Consider the following 15,789-nt stretch of genomic DNA (forward strand, 5'->3'; position numbering starts at 1 on the left):
TTGCCAACCTGCCAACTCATCTTTATTTTGTCAAGATAATTTAACAATATAAAAAAGTTCGTATTTCTTCATGGTCATTTCTTTTCCCAGCTTTCAAAGATTCAATAGTAGAAACAGCCGAATGCCGCTACAACACAGAATAAACTGTCCTAAAAAACAAACAAAACAGAACACACACACTCACAAATCCAGAATGTTAGTACTAATGAAAGACTAAGGGCAGCACAGACCTGAAATTGATACATCTCAGATCTTTGTCAATTTTCAGTCATAAAGACTTCTTCCTTCTTCAAGAAACAAACGGTTTCCAGAGTATAGCTATAAAGTTGCTTACCTCAGGGTAACTACAAAATTGCCTGCTAAAAGGGTAAGATGGGTAAAGAATTAGATTTTCTGAAAGTAGAAATAAAATGCAAACTAATGAATTTTATATAATGCATATTCATAAGTATTCCCATTTTTCCTGATTTACCAAAGAAGTAATAATATTTATCAAAGGAATAATAAGTATGAAATGCTTTGAGTTTCTTGGAGTAAATGCACTAATCAGTCCAAGGAACTATGTTATAATATCATAGACAATAAAAATAACAGCACCTTGTCATAAATTCTAGATAAGGGCAGATGGTCTCTGGGTGTTTGTTCTTAACTGATAAAATTCATTTGTCCATCTTTTAGAATCAACTCAGAGTGCTTTCCAGATCCCAGTTAAACTAGTTAAAACACTTTTTAGGTGTTTATTACAGGAGTTCCACTTGCCTCAGCAACTCCTGACCCACCAACTTCACCTCCAGCCTGGCAGTGATGGGAGAAAATCTGAACTCAAGTACCTGATTATTAACCAAAAGCAAAATTCTTTGGTTAGCCCAGTTCCCTCGCTCCTTAGGTGGGATAACTGTGAACTGTGTTCTACAACAGTGCTGAGGTGAGGGACTTATTTTTGTTTTTGTTTTAATTTCCAATCCCTCATCGATACTTTTGTAAAATACAATAAAAATTAACTAGGAAAATGAAATGAAAAAAACATAAAAATACAGCCTAAACTTTTTATTATTAGATTCAATGGACATAAAAATACTTCCTATAAGAGTTTCTAAACCCTTACACTCAATTTATGGACTTATCTCATCGAAGACCAGTAACAAACAGTTCATGGACTGGCACTGGTCTGTGAACCCAACTTTGATGGCACTGTTCCACAGCGCCGCCCAGAGTTCCCCAGCAGGATTGAGCCCTGGTTATCCACGGCGGTTATCAGCTCAGCAGCATATGCTTTTCTCTCCCCTCTCTCATTTCCTCATCCTCTACTGGTGGTTCCTAGGATCTTCTCCCAAATAAACAAAGTGCTTTAAGCTCTGAAAATGAAACCTAAACAAATACTCAACAAACTAAAGATACAGTAGACTAAGTCAGAAACCTAGACAAGGCTCTCAAAAATGATTTTTAGGCACTGCCCCCACCAATCCTGTTTATTAATCTTTATTAAGTAATAATTGATAACTAAAGTTTTAAATTACATATTTGTTAATTTGAGTATTGTCTGGCCCCCAGTGGTTTATAAGGTCTCTACAGGCAGAAATCATGCCTGTCTCATTCATCATTTTATTCCTAGCAACTCCAGGACAGAGGCTAGCACATAATAGGAGCTCAGAGTTATCTGTTGAATGAATGAATTGACTTGTATAAGGACTCAGAGAAATATACATTTTCACTGCTAAAAAGCAGGGGAAAAAATCACCTTAGCTTTATTCCTCTCCCAGAGAGCTAATAAATGAAGATTTACATAATAATACTTTCCACTGTTCAGCCCTTGACCCCTAGGGTAGTTGAGCATAACATGAAACTGGTAGGACCATAGAATTTCAGAGCTAAAAGATCATCTACACAAGCAGCTTCTAAAGCTGGCAGTAAGCATAATGATGTGGGGAACTTTTTTTTTTTTTTATTTTTTTAAAGATTTTTTTTTTTTATTTTTTTCCTTTTTCTCCCCAAAGCCCCCCGGTACATAGTTGTATATTCTTCGTTGTGGGTCCTTCTAGTTGTGGCATGTGGGACGCTGCCTCAGCGTGGTTTGATGAGCAGTGTCATGTCCGCGCCCAGGATTCGAACCAACGAAACACTGGGCCGCCTGCAGCGGAGCGCGTGAACTTAACCACTCGGCCACGGGGCCAGCCCCTGTGGGGAACTTTTTTTAAAAAAATTCAGATTCACTGATCCAACCCTTGGCTTATTTGATCAGAATGTACTTGACTAGAGCCCCAGCGTCTGTATTTTAAACAAGTTCCTCAAATGAGTCTTAGGCAGCCACAGGCAGTCTTGGGGAAAATCTAGTACAGCTTCCTAATGTTACTGATAAAATCAGAGAAAAGTCCAATGACTTACCTAAAGTCATTCAATTAGAAAGTTACAGAGCTGGAAATGGAACCTCTCTCTTAATTCACTCAATCCAGTTTCTGTTCTACTCTACTCTACTTGAATTATGACTCCACTAATTCACAACCTGGGAGCATTTGTATAGAGGATGGGGTCATTTCTGGAAGCAAGTATAAAATAACAACATATGATTAAAATATTTTAAAAGTTCATGTCAATAACTTACCAATGTTTAAATGAAACCACTTTTTAAAAATTCCTCTTTATTTTTTCTTAGTTTTGAGAAATAACTTTAAGATAAAGTAATTAATTTTAGTATTACTGAAAGAAAAATCACCTTTTCTTATGGAATCCCTGCCACCACATTTCTTTGCAGCTTAGCAAAGTGCTATATATCTATTAGCACTAAACAATATGCTAGTCCCTAATTCAAACTTGTGAAGAGTTATGTCATCTATATACATACAAGTCTCCTTGCCTATAAGCAGCTCAGTAGGTTTCTGCTTTAGTTACACAAAAAGGAGCAGTAAAATCATCTAATCCAGAAGTCTAAGATAAATATCTAAAACTAAAGTGTCCTCGCATCTTTTTTGTTTTAAAGATTTTATTTTTCCTTTTTCTCCCCAAAGCCCCCCGGTACATAGTTGCATATTTTTAGTTGTGGGTCCTTCTAGTTGTGGCATGTGGGATGCCGCCTCAGCATGGCTTGATGAGCGGTGCCATGTCTGCGCCCAGGATCCGAACCAGCGAAACCCTGGGCCACCAAAGCGGAGAGCGTGAACCCAACCACTTGGCCATGGGGCCCGCCCTGTCCTCACATCTTAATATATATTAAGCAATTTGATTTGGAATGTCTGCAAGTCCTTAGAAAGGAAAAAACGGTTTCCAAATAGACTTACATTCATGAAAACATCATGAGTGTAGTTGTCAGTGTCAGCATCCCAGAAACAGCGAGCAGCCATGCTAAAAAGTCCAAGAATGAAGAATTATCAACAATATACAAGGATCTGAACTACATATATCTGCCATAAGCAAAAAATTTCCTTGATACATTCTTATAGATCAGTACTTCCAAACCGTTTCACAGGTTGGCACAGAGAAAACCATATTTGTACAGCAGAGTATACTTGGTAAACTAGAAGGGATCGGAGTCATAGATAAGGCTGTTTGCAGCTGGAGGTGATCAGCCCAGGAGTCTAGCAGCCTCAGACTGACTGGCTACCCGATGGCTGAAGAGGCCAATACCTTGAAGTCTTTGGTGCTCTGGGTGGGAAGCTTTGTTATTGATTACTTCACCTAAGATATTTGTGTGTGACTTTTAGAGGAAATAATACTGAAGACTTATGACTGAAATCGGCTCAATTCCTGCAAGATAAGATGAGGAGGTAAGTCTGGACAGGACCCAACAGATTATTCAGTCCATCTTGATCACTGTATAGAGTCCTAGAAAAGAAAGGGGCAAACTCTGAACTAGAATTCAATCTTCTAACTAATTCTAAATCCAGTGTTATCTCTACAGGATGCTATGCTACTTCTAAATTCTCAAATTGGTCATCCTCCTCTCTCCAGTTCTTGGGTAAGAAAAAATGTCAGTCAAAATAAAAGCCAATTAAAAAATAGAAAAGACATAAATGCCCAGTAGTATTGTATTGGTAAATGAAATTATGGTATTTCTTGGCAATGAAACTCTATGCAGCCATTAAAGATATTTTTTACAAAACAAACAAGGACATGAAAAGATGTTCATAATATAATGTTAAGTAAAAAAAGTAATCACAAATGTTTTACATCTTTAATTAAATGTATGTATGTGATGCAGCATTAACATTGATTGAGCACTTACTTTGTGCCAGCTATACATGTATTAACTCACTAAATCCTATGAGGTAGGTACTATTATTATACCCATTTAATAAAAATGGAAACTGAGAGTCAGAGATAGTAAGTAAATTTGTCCAAGGTCACTCAAATAGCAAGTGACAAAGCTTGGCTTTGAACCAAGGCAGTTCAGCTTTAAGTCCGTAGAGAAAGATATATATATAGACCATATTATATTGGTTCATTTTTGAAAACTTTTTTTAAAGTTTTAAATAAAAGAGTCCCCTCCAGCCTAATATTTCACACCTTCTTTTTTTCCTTTTTTTTTTTTTTTTTGAGGGAGATTAGCCCTGAGCTAACATCTGCTGCCAATCCTCCTCTTTTTGCTGAGGAAGACTGGCCCTAAGCTAACATCCATGCCCATCTTCCTCTACTTTCTATGTGGGATGCCTACCACAGCATGGCTTTTGTCAAGCGGTGCCATGTCCACACCCGGGATCCAAAATGGCAAGCCCCAGGCCACTGAAGCGGAACGTGCACACTTAACCGCTGTGCCACCGGGCCAGCCCCTCACACATTCTTAAGTCAAAAAAGTTCCACCTATTTCCAAACTGTAACATTAACAATATGAAATTAAATTAATCTACTTAATTGACCAATCAACAAGTATTTATTTAGCAACTACCATTTGTCCAGAAAGAGTAAAATCTGGCTCTATCCTCAAACATTCCCCATTTAATTATGTGAAAAAATTAACATACATCAAAAGAAGCAGAGAATGTATAGCTGATGCTATTGTACAGGTTATTAGGATTAAAAGGGATTGTAACGTCTATCTAGTTCAAGCCTTGAAGGACAAGTTGCACAATATTTGAATTAAACCTGTAGAAGTGCTACAGAAATTTAGAGAATTCAGAGAAGAGAAAAAGCCAAAGAAGACTTCATGAAGCAAGTGGTACTTAAGCTGAGTACAATCAAGTGAAGACATGAATATAAAAATTTATTTAACAAATATTTGTTGAGTATCTATTACGCATGATCAAAGTGCTAGGTGCAAATGATACAAAGATGCATAAAACACAATCCTTGCCTTCAAACTGTGGTCTCTTTATACCACTTCCCAACAAAAGGAACCAGAGCTCCTTAGAGAAATGGCCAATTCCAGGTCTAGGACTGGACATTTATAAGATAAACCTGCGACATCTGGGTCACATCAAAACCCCAGGCTACATCAAAAAGAAATACACACACACACACACACGTATGTATAAAGTTGTCGCAAAAGGACTTAGAAGAAATATGATGGAACAGCTTGTGGCAGGCCAATGCTCCCACCAGGATCAATCAGAAAAACTGGATAAAATGAATCAGAGAGCTGCTGAAGTAAATAGGAGTAGAGGAACCAAAATTCCAGAGAGGCGAACCCCAGGAGGTAAGCTGATATTCTGCAGCAGCGTCCTCCCTGGGGCATTTGCCAACTCTGGGCACAGGGCTAGAGGCTGAGAAGCTGGGCTTTGCCCAGGTCAAGGACGAATTACTGAGAGAAAAAGGACTAACCGCAGTTTTGCAGGGCTAGGGAGATAAAACTGGAGACTTGAGGGACCAAGATCCCTGTAAAAAAGTAGAGAGTAGAAATGAGCCTGTCACATAGTAGGTTTCCCCTCAAGACACATGCTGAGCTCTAAAACTGTGTAAGCAGGAACCTAAAAAGCTAAGAGTGGTAAGCAAAATAATAGCCTCTCACAAGATATGTCTATGTCCTAAACCCCAGAACCTATGAATATGTTATATTACATGGCAAAATGGGTTTTACAGATATATGATTAAGTTAAGGATCTTAAGATGGGGAGATTATCCTGGATTCCCAGGTAGGCTCAGTGTCATCACAAAATCACTGTAAAAGAAAAAGGGAGGTGGGAGGGTCAGAGTCAGAGAGAGATTCGAAGATGCTATGCTGCTGACTGTGAAGATGGAGGAAGGGTTTATGAGCTAAGGACCTCAGGCGGCTTCTAGAAGCTGGAGCGGGCAGGGGAGTGGATTCTCCCCTGGAGCCTCCAGAAGGAACACAGCCCTGCCAACACCTTGATTTTAGCTCAATGAAACTCCTTGTGGATTTTTGATCTCTAGAACTGTAGAATACTATATTTGTGCTGTTTTAAGCCTATGGGTTTGTGATTTGTTACAGCAGGATTGGAAAATAGTACATTAAGGAAAAAAACTCTGAACTGAAGAGCAGTTTTATGCTGAGGAGAAAAGAACTAAAAGTCAGCACCTGCTGGGGGTGGGGTTCCAGTGAACACTCCACATTCTTGGTTGAAACATCTGGAGGGCTACATTCAAGAAAGAAGGGTGAACTGAAGATAGAGCCTTATCCAAACTGCAGCCCGACCTTAACTCAGCTCAGTACCTGACTGGATTAAGGTAAGCAGCCCATACTCTACTGAATAGCAAAGGAAAGGGTAAACTATCTCAGGAAGAAAATAATATTATCTGGAGGTTCTACAATTTTTTTAACACGTCTGGGATTCAAACTAGGCATGCCAAGAGACAGAGCCATATGAAGGATTATCAAGAAAAAAATAATCAATGGAAACAGACTCATACATGGTCCAGATACTAGAGTAAGCAGACAATGACTTTTAAATAACTGCTATGACCAAAACGTAAAAAGGGAGGAGAGAGGGAGGATGGAGAACATAGATAAAAAATAAAGAATTTCACTAGAGAATTGGAATCTATAAAAAAGAATTAAATGGAAATTCTAGACCTGAAAAATACAATAACTGAAATTAAGAATTCAGTAGGTGGGTTTAGCAGCAGATTTGACACAACAGAGATTAGTCAAGTGAAAGGTCAATAGAAAAATATCCAAACTGAAGCACAGAGAGGAAAAATGAAAATGCAGAAAAGAAGATGAGAGACACATGGAATACAGTAAAAAGACCTAAACACATGTAACTGGAATCCAAAAAGGAGAACAGAGAGCAAATGGAGCAGAAGGAATATTTAAAAAGGCAATGGCCACACCTAACACCCAGATCTTAGTTTCTAGTACAATTCTCCAATAAAATGAACGAGGGAGGGCTCCTTGGCGAAATGGCTGATTCTAGGGCTGGGGCAGTGAATGAATAAGCTGGAGCATCTTATAGTGCCAGTAAGTAAGGAAGCGTTCAAAAAACCCCACAATAGTAGGTATGTCAAAGGGACCAGGAGTCAATGGAAAGAACTCCCAAGGGACAAAGCTGGAACAATCTGAGCAATAAATAGCGTAGTACTGGATTATAATCCAAAGTATAAAAATCCATGAATCCATATTGAAGTAAATAAATGACTGAATAAATAAATGGGAGAGAAGAGACAAATCTCCTGTGCCGAAAAATTACAAATAGTTTATGTAGATGCTCTGCCCTCAATGAGATGGAGCATAACTCCCTGCTTCTTAAGTGTAGGCTGCACATAGTGATTTCTTTCTAAAGCATACATTATGGAAAGGGGAAGGAAGAGTACCTTTACCATGGGAAACTTGACAAACACTACCTCAGGCAAGTGATCAAGGTCAACATCAACAGTAATATTGACGTTGATAATATGCACCCTGATATGATATGATGAGAACAGCACTTTACCTCTGTGATCTTCCTCCCAAAAACCTATAACCCCAGACCAATCATAAGCAGACAAATCCCAATTGAAGGACATTCTACAAAATACCTAACCAGTATGTCTCAAAACTGTCAGGGTCAATAAAACCAAGGAAAGTCTGAGAAACTGTCATTGCCAAGAGGAGCCTAAAGAGACAAGTAATGTGGTGTCCTCCACAGGATGCTAGAACAGAAAAAGGACATTAGGTAAAAACTAAAGAAATCTGAAAAAAGTATAAACTTTAGTTAATAATAATGCATCAATGTTGGTTCATTAATTGTGACAAATGTACCATACTAATGTAAGATGTTAATAATAGAGGACACTGGATGTGGAGTATATGGGAACTCTCTATACCATCTCTGCAACTTCTGTAATCTAAAACTATTCTAAAATACAAAGTTTATTTAAAAAAAGAAAAAAGATAACGGCTAAGAATTTTCCCAAGCTTATACAAAACAGATTCAAGAGCCCACAGATTCAAGAGGCTCTGAGAACCCCAGCAAAATAAATACAAAGAAAACCATATACATCTGAGTAAAAAGACAATGAGAAAAACATTTAAAAGTGGCTAGAAAAAAAAGACACAAAACCCCCAAAGGAACAATAGTCAGACTTAAAGCTGACTTCTCAACAGAAACAATGGAAACCAAAAGACAATGTCATCACACCTTTCAAGTTCTGAAAATGGGGAAAGGCGCACACCCCTTTCCTTCGATTCCCCTCCCTTAAGGAATGTAAATGCAGCATTGAGCCATCTTAAACCTGGCAGATGAGGACACACAGAGCAACAACTGAGGAGAGCCTATTTCCGTGACACCAGTGAGGCACCACACCAGGCTTTACACTTCTACCTGGTATGTTTTGAGAAGAGAAATAAAGTTTCTGTTTCGTTAGGAAAAAAAAAAGAAAGAAAAGAAAAGAATCAGGAGTTAACTTGAAGAAGCTACCAATGGCCAAAGATGGGACAATTTGAGCATCAATAAGGTAATAACTGCAGTGGATTCAAGCACATCACATATATTTTAAACCATGGGTTCATAGATAGAAAAAAAAACCTCATTGGTAACCTTTGGTGGATGCTAGGGAACCAATTCATTATTCTGAAAATTGGTAAATGTATCCTTCCTTTCCTGTACCAATCATACCTCACTGTAATGAAACAGTTGAAAGAAAAAAGAAAAGTCATTCTTAACAGAAGAATTCCAGCTAATAAATGAAGAACAATGATAGAATTAGAAGACCACCATTTTGTACCCTCTGATGAATACTGGATCTAGGACAGACAGCCAAAACCGTTAATGGCAAAGCTGCCAGGGAATTTTATAATAGATGGATCCATCTAACAACATCTAAACTCTAGGACTAAGCTTAACAACAAAAAAAACGACAACCAGACATTTTTGTGCCTCTTGATGAGATGCAATAGGATGTATACTAAACATCTATGTAATATTCTTGCCAAAAACTCAAACCTATGACTAACACTAGATCTAACTACTTATTTATGAGAAATATAGGAAATACAAGACATTAAACAATAGTATGGGAATATAATCAGCAAATGCCAGAATGTAGGAAACTCTACAGGACAACCAACCCAATTTCTTCAACAAGCAAATGGCAAGTTAACAAAAAGAGAGATAGAGAAAAAAAAAAAGGAGTGAAAATGATAGATTAAAAGAAATTTAAGACACATATCAACCAAACGCAACGTGTGGACTTTGGATCCTGATTTGAACAAATTGTAATAAAAATACATACATAGATATACATACACACACATATATATGAGACAAGTGGGGATATTTGAACACTAACTAAATATTTATAAGATTAAGGACTGAAAATATTTAGATGTGATATTTTACTATGTTAAAAAGAGTCCATATATTTTAGAGATACATACTGTCGTATTTACAGATGAAATGGTATGATCACAGGAATTTGCTTTAAAATAACCTGGTGGGGACAAGGAGAGTAGGTGGCGATATAAATGAGCATCAGTTTGTGCTGATAACATTTGAAGCTAAGTAATAGAAATGTGGGAGTTCCTTAGTCCCTGCACTTTTGCATATGTTGAAATTTTAGATGATAAAAGTCTTAAAAGCGGGTGGGGGAGGCCTCATATGCCATGCTTTAGAGTTTGGCCTGATCACATTTAACAAAGCCAATCATAGCCAGTTTAAGGAGTTTATACTTGACAGGATTTGAAATAAACTCTATAGTTTATGGCAAGAAAGTGAGGTATACTTCTGGGAGATTGGTCCGGTATGCAAAATGAATGGTAGAGGAGAAAGAGCAGAGTCAGGAAGTGCTGATAAGGGGCTGCTAAGTAACCCTGGCATCCAGATTACAGCGCATGCAACAGGAGAGAGTAATGGTTAAATAAGATAAAAGAGAACTCCCAGGTTTTAAGCCTGAGTCAAGGGAACCTTGGTAATACGGAGAGAGACAGAGAAATTAAAATGGCGGGCTGATTTAAGGAGAGGAAGGGAAAAGAAATTTGGAATTCTATTTGAACATGTTGAATCTGAGGTAACAGAATAAAATATTTTTTCATCTCTCTGTGGTGAGGAACTCTCCAGAAGCCTTTTGACCAAACAGCAGAGGGCACCATGGTGAAGAGAATGCGCCGGTATCAGAAGGCTGGGCTCTACTAGTGACCCTGACACCAGCGAGATCTATAATTTTGGGCAAATCACACTGACCCTCATAAGTGTCATCATAAAATAAGGGAACTGGACACTAGAGAATATCTGTAGTCCCTTCGAAACCTAACATTTTATAGTGAAAAATCTCAGTGATAACATCTACAAGGTACTTTTTTTCATTCATTCAACAAATATTTTACAACTTTCTTACAAAATACTATACCAGGCACTGTTTACAAAAGGAAACAGGAGATTAACACTTGGGCATAGGAAAAGACAAAGAAATACAGATTTTGAACTCACCAATACAGGAATGACAGTTTGAGGTCATGAGAATGAATGAACTCACTGAAAAAGCATAGAGAAGAGCAGAAGGATAAGAACTGAGCCTTGAAGAAAGCTCACAGGTAGGGATGTAGGGGGGCAAAGAGGAACCAGTGAAGGAAAGAGAAAAATCACTTAGAAAAACAGGAGAGAAACAAGTCAGATAAGTGACATCAGGGCCAAAAAAAACAGAGTGAATTTTAAGAAACAGAAGCCCAGGCCAATAACAAGAGCGAGGAAAGGGCTATTAGACTTGCTAATTAGGAGGCCTCAGACAATTTTAAAGAAATTATTTTAGGAGAATGGTAGGACCAAAAACCAGGCAACAAGGAATATGGAGGAAACATATATACATAATCCCACACGCTCTTTGGGAACATACATACAGAAACCCTAAAAGACTTACTAGCCTAGAGACTACAAAAAGTGCGTTACCCCATGGAGCTCACCCAGACTGCACACCTCCCTGCTCAGGACCAGCATCTCTTCGGGTCACAGCTGCATTTTGTTATACTGTGCTTTCCTCTCACTTTTGCAAAGACACCATCTTATTGAATTGTCAACAGGATGAATACCTAACAAGAAACACACAAGAATAAAAACAAGAAGGAAAAACCAACTACTCACAATACTCCTTCACCTCTTTGTTCTCCAATCACTACTTGCACCACCATTTTATATCGGTCAAATCCCATTTCTAGAAAGAAAAAAGGAGAAAGTTATCTATAAGTAAATATACGGTAAAATTACTTAATGAAGGTAAATTTGCCTAGAAATGGACATAAGCATTCAGTCTACAAGCACTTCCTGAGCATGACGATAAGCTTGGGAGTCAGAGAGAGTTAAGAACAAATCCTAAATGTAAGGTTAGTCAGTGTGTAAACTTAGACAAGTTAACTTTTCAGTTTAGGTCTCACTCATCTGTTAGATGGGAATCTCTTAGTTACCTCCTGGAGAGCTGGGAAGTGTTGTGAGGTTAGATGAGATAAGCTTCCTCCTTTCTCTACCCATTTCTCTTCCATAGCATCTCTCAATTGATCTTAGCCTCCTTCCTTTCTTCCCTATTCTAAGTCAGGTACCTTGAGCTAGGCCCTCAAGATACAGAGATAAATAAGACACTCTTCTTGCCTTAAAGAACTCACAGTAGTCAGGAAGGAAAGCATGAAAAATAAAATGAAAATGCAATATACTAATAATTCAAAGAGTGGCATGTATAATATACATTAGGAGGACAGAGCTAGGCAGCAGGGAAGGGATGACCCAAAAAGACTTGTTGGAGGGTGTGATAAATGAGCTGAGCCTTGAGAGATGAATGGGAATTTACCAGGTGTACAATGTCTCTCCACTCTAGGGAGAAAGAACAGCATGCGCAAAGGCATAGGCATGGGGTCTTCAGGAAACTGTAAGCTGCTCAGTAAGTTAGAATAGGAAAAACCCATAAGATTCTGGAGTATACTGGGGTGGCCCACCACAACGCAGCTGCTTCCCTGGAAACTATACTGCCAAAGCTGCAAAATCCTCAAAATTCTCACTAACACCAAATCTGGAGAGAAGAAAACTGAATGGGCATTTTTATCTTCCCCCTTTTCTGACCAGGGAATAGTGGAAAAAGTTAAAAAAAGAAGATGAAACAGGCAAAGTTAAAACAGAGTCAACTCTCTTTGATGAAACTAAAAGCTCCAAGATTTTACAGTAAATTAGGCAAACAATCTGAACCCTACGGGTACCCTCCCACGTTGGACATGAACCCTAATTCTCAGAAAATTCTCAGAAGAAGACAGAACTCAAGTTATTCTGAAAAAACATTGCACACAGCTTAGCTGAGCTTCCTCTTTTCTTTACCGACTTCTCTCCTTCCTTTTCTCATACCCATGCTTTAGAAATGTGGCTAGAATATTAAATACCCAGCCCTTAAATTATCATTCTGAGGGAAAAATAAAATAGTCTCAGATACAGTGAGAGGAGAGTAAAAAAAAAAAAAAAATCACCCCACATCACATCAGAGCAAAATGAAAAGAAGGTGAACAGCAACATGAAAGGTGCAACAGCAAAAATAAACAAAATAAGGAGAAAGAAAGAAATACACTCTTTAAAAGACAAAATAACTCAACCTGGAATATAAATCAAGGAACAAAGAGAAATTCCTCACAACATAGAACAACACAAGCTCATAAATTCATTAAAATAAGAACTCAATCAGATTATAAAACAATAGAAAGATGAAAAGGGAGATTATAGCCCTAGGAAACAAACTGAATACCTACACAATATCAGCATACAGCTAATAAATTAAAATGGTAAGAGACAGGACAGACACAGATGAAAACTGAATCACTGGCTTAAGATAATCACAAGTAAATATAAAGAAAAAGAAGAAATTACAGCAGAGGAGAGTTAATAGATATGGAAGACAAAAATGATTCAACATATCAATATTTGGTGTCCTGAAGAAGAGAATCTAACAAATGGAACAGGAAATGTATTCAGAGATACAAGAAAGTTTCCCTGATATAGAAAAAATAAAATCCTCAGATTAAAAGATTTAAATAGCATTTGGGGTGCTTTTTCTAATTCTATTAATTTTTCTACACTGTTTAAATTTTTTTGTAAAGAGCATGTATTTTTTACAATAATTTTCTTTTTCAAAAGGCTGGGTGCCTTCAAAGACTTTGGGCAGCCACACACCTTTTTTTTTTTTAAGTATGCTTTTTGGTGGGGAAGATTGGCCCTGAGCCAACATCTGTTGCCAATCTTCATTTTTTTTTTTTCTCCCCAAAGCCCCAGTCCATAGTTGTATACCCTAGCTCTTCTCTGTGGGACACCACCTCAGCATGGCTTGATGAGCAGTGTGTAGGTCTGCACCCAGGACCCGAACTGGTGAACCCCGGCCTGCCGAAGCAGAGCACACAAATTTAACCACTCAGCCACGGGGCTGGCCCCCCTACAATAATTTTTACAGTGAATTTTCATTAAAAAGTCTGAAAACAAAAATGCTAATATGCTAACAGTTAATTTGGGTGGTAGAAATACATAGAATTGCTGTTTTCTTCTTTGTACTTTCCCACATTTTTTTCATTTCTAAAAATTAAAACAAATTTTGAAAAAGAAGAAAATAAGCCAAAACATTAAATAGTAACTACCTTTGGGTAAGAGGATTTGATAAAATTTAAAAAAATTTTATGTGTATCGTCCAGGCTTATTACAATGAAAATGGATTACTATTACAAAGACATCTCTTCCCTCCAAAAAATATCTTTAAAAAACGGTAGATAGAAAGAAAAGACTTTTCAGATAGTTTAACATTATTAACAAAAGAGAGAGACAGACAAAGAACAAGGAGAGAGAGCACAAGATCTGCTCTGTAGACGCAGGGTTCGGCAGTAGAGGGTTGAGTAGGGCAAGGAGTTAAGGATTCAGCTGGAGAGACGGACTGAAGTCAGACTGTGAGGGCGCTGAATGGCAGGCTGAGGAGCTCATGTCTTGGTAGCAAAAACAACCAAGAATTTTGGGGGGAAGGAGGCCGGGTACCTCCTGGTCTTTCCACATCCTCAGATTTCTTGGATAGTGGTTCCACACAATGTTTTATTTCACATTTTTACTCTTTCCCACCGTCTGCAAAAACCTACACAAGTAAAAGTTACCAAATAATTGAGAAGATGGACAGTGAAGAGAAATTTGTCTTTAAGAGAATCCACCATTTATGTCCTTTGTTTAAAGATAAGGAAGGAGACAAACGGGATTGTTGAATGTTTGAAGGGAACAGGTCATTTCCAATAATCACCACTATTACCTTTTAATTTATCTTTAATACTTTCTGATAAATGTTTTGTGAGCTGAGGCGTTTCTTCTGGAGAGTATTCAGCATTTGCCAGTTCCTCCTTGAGCACAGCATGGATACAGTCTTTAACCACGGAGGGTCGGAACCTAAATGAAACAGTTCAACGAAACAGTTCAAAACATCTAATTGGTAACTCTAAAACCAAATTACCTTCACAGCTCAACATCCCCCAGCTTTTCATTATTAGAACCATTTAATCCTTCTTTTTCACTTTTTTTATTATAAAAGTAATAAAAGCAAATTAAGAGAACAAGTCATATTCAAAATTTATATCTCCAGCCTGGACCTCTCCCCCGAACTACAGGCCACATATTCCAAAACATATTCCATCTGGATGTCTAGAGGCAACTCAAATTTAATACATCCAACACAGAGCTTCTGATCATCTCTTCTCCCCAAACTAGGTCCTCCTGCAGTCGTCCCCATCTCAGTCAACGGTTACTCCATTCTTCCAGTTGCTCAAGCCAAAAACCTTGGCCTCAGTCTTGTTGCCTTCCTCTCTCACAGCCCACAGCCCATTCATGAGCAAACCTTATCAGTTCTACCTTCAAAATAATCTAAAATTCAATCACTCTCACCACCCCACTGCCACCACCTTGCCCTGAGCTACCATTACTCTTGCCAGCATTACAATGCCCTCCTAACAAGTCTCTCTGTGCCTGCCTTTGCCCCCAAATCCCGTTCTCAACACAGCAACTAGACTGGTCCTCTTGGTCCTATCCATGTCAGATCATGACTCTCCTCTATTCAAAATACCCCAAATATTTCCCACCTCACTCAGAGTAAAAGCAACACCCCAACTGTGACTTGCCATGTCCCATATGGTCTACCCTACCAAACTCCCTGACTGTGTTTTCTACTACTTTCCCCCTAGTTCTCTCCACTCAGCCCACACTGGCTTTCCCTGTGCTCTTTGATCGCACCAGGCACGCAAACCTCAGTGCTTCTGCACTTGCTGTTAACCTGCGCCTGAAGTTCAGTTCCTCCCGTTATATGCAGAGCTAGCTCCCTCACTTCTTTCAAGTCTTTATTCAAAAGTGACTCTCCCTAGCCACCCTCTCTAAAACTTCAAGCTACCCTCCTACCTCATCACTTTATACCTCCCTTCTGAGGACTTACTGCTCTCCGATACACTATATA

General features: G+C 38.3%; 1 protein-coding gene across 2 annotated transcripts in view; it reads right to left on the reverse strand.

Annotated features, from left to right (window-relative positions):
- Positions 1–15,789, reverse strand: part of DYNLT2B (dynein light chain Tctex-type 2B) — an 18,265-nt gene continuing 2,476 nt past the window's right edge. Inside the window, exons 2-5 of one of the 2 annotated variants that reach the window (XM_014868112.2) lie at positions 14,602–14,735; positions 11,439–11,508; positions 3,273–3,336; positions 1–149 (exon numbers count right to left, since the gene is read on the reverse strand). In XM_014868112.2, coding sequence (XP_014723598.2) covers positions 102–149; positions 3,273–3,336; positions 11,439–11,508; positions 14,602–14,735 — 316 coding nt within the window. In that variant the 3' untranslated portion in view covers positions 1–101. Of the gene's footprint in view, positions 150–2,960; positions 3,128–3,272; positions 3,337–11,438; positions 11,509–14,601; positions 14,736–15,789 lie in introns of those variants that run through there. The other variant, XM_070509109.1, reaches the window with a different exon arrangement.

The sequence above is a fragment of the Equus asinus genome, chromosome 5, assembly GCF_041296235.1.
Source record: "Equus asinus isolate D_3611 breed Donkey chromosome 5, EquAss-T2T_v2, whole genome shotgun sequence".
In the NCBI taxonomy this organism is placed as follows: Eukaryota; Metazoa; Chordata; class Mammalia; order Perissodactyla; family Equidae; genus Equus; species Equus asinus.